General features: G+C 47.2%; 1 protein-coding gene across 1 annotated transcript in view; it reads left to right on the plus strand.

Annotated features, from left to right (window-relative positions):
- The window catches only part of BMP6 (bone morphogenetic protein 6), a 90,263-nt gene that overhangs the window by 84,337 nt on the left and 1,487 nt on the right, over positions 1 to 4,439 (plus strand). Inside the window, exons 5-6 of the mRNA XM_030478987.1 lie at positions 1,927 to 2,003; positions 4,239 to 4,349. Coding sequence (XP_030334847.1) covers positions 1,927 to 2,003; positions 4,239 to 4,349 — 188 coding nt within the window. The remainder of the gene's footprint in view (positions 1 to 1,926; positions 2,004 to 4,238; positions 4,350 to 4,439) is intronic.

Below are 4,439 nucleotides of genomic sequence, written 5' to 3' on the forward strand. Positions count from 1 at the left end.
AAAAAACCCACCACACCCTGGTTTCTACTGGTTATGTCTGGTTTGAAAATAGAAAGCTTGAATAGAGAGACTCACCCCTGTCCTTGCTACCGAGTGCTCCTGAAAGAGCGAATGTTTATGCTGCAGCAGGCTGTTAACCAGCTCTGCTCACCTGATTAAATCCGTGATTGAAGCGAAGCTATTGAAAGTCTGAAATGCAATCCTTACAGTTTAAAACCCAAACTGCTTCTAAAAACAACTCTCTAATCTTTGGTGGCTTGGAGGCTGGGTTTGAGGTGTAGGGTTTTTTTCAGACCTCAGTGTTAACTGTACCCAGCTGTAATGCTGTGCTGCCCTAATGTCAGTTGGATGTGCTTTTAGTATTATAGTTTTTCCTTTGAATAAATATTTGCATTTGTAGTTCCCAAACTTTGAGGGGGGTGGTGGAGGGAAATAAAAGAAAGGCTTATTCAGAGCCAAGGAAAAAGTCACTAAAAATATTTTTCTACCCCAGCTGCCGCATCTGGGGAAAGCTACGCTGGGAGGGTGCCCTTTCAAGCTGCGTTAGGGGCGCTGGGGGGCTGGATAGCTGAAAGGCTCAAGACAGCGGGATGCAGGCGCATCAGCATGTGGCATCTGCCTGCTGACGGAAACGCCTTTACTTGCAAATGAGGCGTGTGAGAGGAGAGGAGGCCCCTGTGGGTAAGGCACTGGAGGAGAACGTGGCCAGTCTGGGTCCAGCTCTGGGGTGAGCGCACACGTGTCACCGCATGGATGGGGATTGGGGCTGCCACGCTGCTCAGCCAAATTTGCTGCCATCTCTTCCTCTCGTGCTTCCCACGGGTGCGAAGCTTGGGTTCGGCAGCCATAGCCAGTGGCCAAGGCACCCCGCTGCAAAGGTGGTTTCTGTGGCTGCTGCGCTGAGGTCCAGCAGCCCCCCGAGGCATGACGGAATCAGTCACCGCCCGTCAAGGCTGGATGTGTGCAGCCACCCAGGGGTGAAAGGCCTCTCTGTCACGGCTCAGCTCCTCCGCGGTTCCAGGTGTTCGTGTGTGGAGCCGCCTCTCATTCCAAATGTAAATGGGAAATTCCACTCGCTGTCAAAAGCTACACTTTGTAGGGCCATCAGGAGCAGCTCCTGCATGGTTGAACCATCCTTATACATTGTGCCACGGCAAGGGCCAAGTCCAAGGTCAGGGCTTTGCACCCTGTGGCCCCACTTTTCTGTGCAGTATTGGCACAAAGGAGCAAGTTAATGTAGAAAGTGCACCAAATCCTGTGTCATCTGCAGATAAATAGGTTATGGGAAGGAGAAACTTGTTTTTCAGAGCATGGCTTGTGAAGGTCCAAAAGCGGTGGTGGTGCATGGAGCCATGTGTGATGTCCGGGGCAGGCTGGGGGTAAGGCACAGAGAGGGACGGGGACATGGCTTCACTGCCTATGAGACATCTTAGCTGTTTAAGGACCAGTACAGGGGCACAAGGTGATGATTAACCTTCCCAGAGTTGTAATTCTCTCGGTAAGTACATGCCTTTTGAGCTTACCACCTAGGGTGGCACACACTGGAAACCACGGCTGTGGAAGAGGGATAATTTTGAGCACCCAGCAGTGATGTCGCCTGTGCCTGACTGAAGGAGTAGATTTATTTTTAAGAAGTAATTTTGCTGGAGGTGTTTTACAAGCACTGTTTGTCAAGTTATTGAAGGCAGCTGAAGGAATTATGAGCAAGTCGCTGTTACTTGGGTGCCTCCATTCCCACAGGCATCTTAAAAACTTCAGCCCTGCTCTGGATGTCCCTCAACACCCTTACCCTTTTGGCTGCTGAGGGAGCTGCTGTTTCTCACTGCTGAGCCCACAGCGTGCACACATCTGGCCGGCTGTGCCCTCCAGCGATGCTCTGCCTGGTTTACTTTCTAAATTCCTGTTTTGTTCTTTTTCTTTTAACAGATTACAACAGCAGTGACTTAAAAACAGCGTGCAGAAAGCACGAGCTTTACGTTAGCTTCCAAGACTTGGGATGGCAGGTGGGTGATGTTTCTCTCTGGGTAAACTAGACATTTTGTTATGAAATGTTATCTAAACAGTGTCACAGTAATTCCACTCGAGGCTGCCATTATGCTTTAAAATGTCCCTTGTGCCTCCTCACTAAAACCAGTCACAGGGAAGGGCAAATAAATATTGATAGTTGTGACATTTGATAAGATCCAGAGGAAGCTTGATACTTTATGAGATTCAAATATACCGTCATTCTCTGTCACTCATGGGAGTCACGGTACGGGCAAGGGCTCATATCTGTGTGCCTCTAATGATAAAGAAAAAAATCTGATGTTAAGCAGTGATTTTAAACAAATCAAGTTTTTTTCTAGTGATCAGCCTAATTTTAACCTTGGCCATTGTGTTGAAATCCTCCAACCCCTGCCCCACAATTAGCACTGGCTGCGGTAGGTGGACTGAAGACTGGGTTTAGTTGCAACACCATGAGTGAGGCCAGGGAGTTGTTTAGAGTAAGTTATTTAGGACCATTATTTATAGTGTGTCAGCAAACATCACGTTTCAAAGAATGCCCTCATGGACTCTTTTTAATTTATTTATTTTTTAAAATTCTTTCATTCAGCACTTTTGTGAGGGAGGTCCCGTTTGTATTATCTAATGTTTTTACCAGATTATAATTCAGGATGCCAGAGCTACCCCTGCTGCTTCTGTAATACCCAACACATGAAAATCCTCTCCCAGTTAATGGGACAGCAGCATTGTTTTGTCGCTTATGTCAGCTCCAGCCCACTAGTCACAAACACGGCTGCACACTGACTCCGTTCCCATTACTCGCTAGTGGCAGTGGCTTTTCTTTTTACTTGTGCACAGTCTTTCCACCTTCTCCCTAGCTTGCTTGCCCTGCTTCCAGGCAGGAAGTGTATTCCAGTTGGGGAGTTCATGGTCTAGAAGGCACTGCTTTCACCTTTCTAGTTGCAGAAAGGTAAGATGCTGCCAAAGGAAGGCCACAGACCAGCAGGAGTTGGAATCCAGAGCCTACTTATTGTAGAGAGATGATGGAGTCAGGGCAGCGGGCCCCTGCAGTTGCTGAGCACTGCTCTCTCCTTCAAATTTTTTAGCAGAGTACTTCCTTTACTCTTATACTGCATTAAACCTCAAATTTAATTACACGGTCTGTACTGGCTGCTGTAGTAGGAGAGTCACTGTCTTATGAAAAGCAGCTCGGTTTACCGGGTGCAAATTATGGGTCAGCTAGTGCAGAAAAGTGAAGGGGTGGTTTGGCTATGCCCAGCTATTCTCATGTTAGCAATCAACCAGCAGACATGGCTAGCAAAGCTGCAGCAAGTCTCTGGCTGCTCATGCCTGCTGTAGCAAACTGCAGGCTAACCCAGGTAATTGCTGTCAGGTAAAGGGGAAATCATCTAAGAATTATGTGCATGTAAAGTGTACCAGTGCATCCTTCTGCAGAGCCTGACACCAAGGGAGGTGAAATGTCTCCTGAGAATTGGTGATGCTTTTAATTTACCTTTGGCTCTTTCATGTCAGCAGCAGAGAAGCTGTAATTATTTTATTATCCCCTTGGTGAGGAGTCATCTTCTTCCACAGCACGGCATAGATTGCCACTGGGGCCACCTGCTTGCACACACAGCACAGGCTGGCTGTCCTCTGTCTCCTTTAGGAGACTAGTAGAGGTGGAGAAGCTGTTATGGAGCTACTACTTCCCACCTTAGCGGACTAGTCTCCCTGTATAAGAGCATATAAGGTAGCGTGTCTGTGAGGCACCGCACCAGTGTTTTGTATTCCCATTCTGGAGGTCCCTGGTTGAACTGTGCGTGTGTGCGCACACAGATGCACCTACATGTCTTTCTCCAGGAGGGGACACCAGCTGAGGCAGTGACTCAACCTAGGAAAGGTAGTTCAGCACGAGGGCCTAACGAGGAAATATTGGAAAATAAAAGCATCCAAACCACAATCCCCACGAGGCAACCCAGCAGGAGTTTTAGGAATAAAATTCATAGTTCACAGCAGTTAAGCTGTGGATAGATGTGCACCATTCTTTGGACATTAAAATCAGTGCGTCCATGGAAAAGTGATGGCTCACAAAAAAAAAACCTAAACCCAAACCCTAACAGCTTCAGTGAAAACACATTTTCACCCTCAAGAAAAAAGTTAGTGGAAAATTTTCAGCTGCTCTTAATTGCATGCAGTTGTCTGTACAAGTTGGCAACTCTTTAATTTGAATCACGTTCTGTTTGTTTCCTAAAAAGGACTGGATAATCGCTCCAAAGGGCTACGCAGCCAACTACTGTGATGGGGAGTGCTCGTTCCCACTCAATGCCCATATGAACGCAACCAATCATGCCATTGTACAAACTCTGGTAAGGCTCCAGAAAGCTCAATGCCAAAACAATAGGTAAATTTGTAAACGAGTTACCATTATCTCACATGTGTTTTCTTTTTGGCAACAG

The sequence above is a fragment of the Strigops habroptila genome, chromosome 1 (assembly GCF_004027225.2).
Source record: "Strigops habroptila isolate Jane chromosome 1, bStrHab1.2.pri, whole genome shotgun sequence".
Classification (NCBI taxonomy): domain Eukaryota; kingdom Metazoa; phylum Chordata; class Aves; order Psittaciformes; family Psittacidae; genus Strigops; species Strigops habroptila.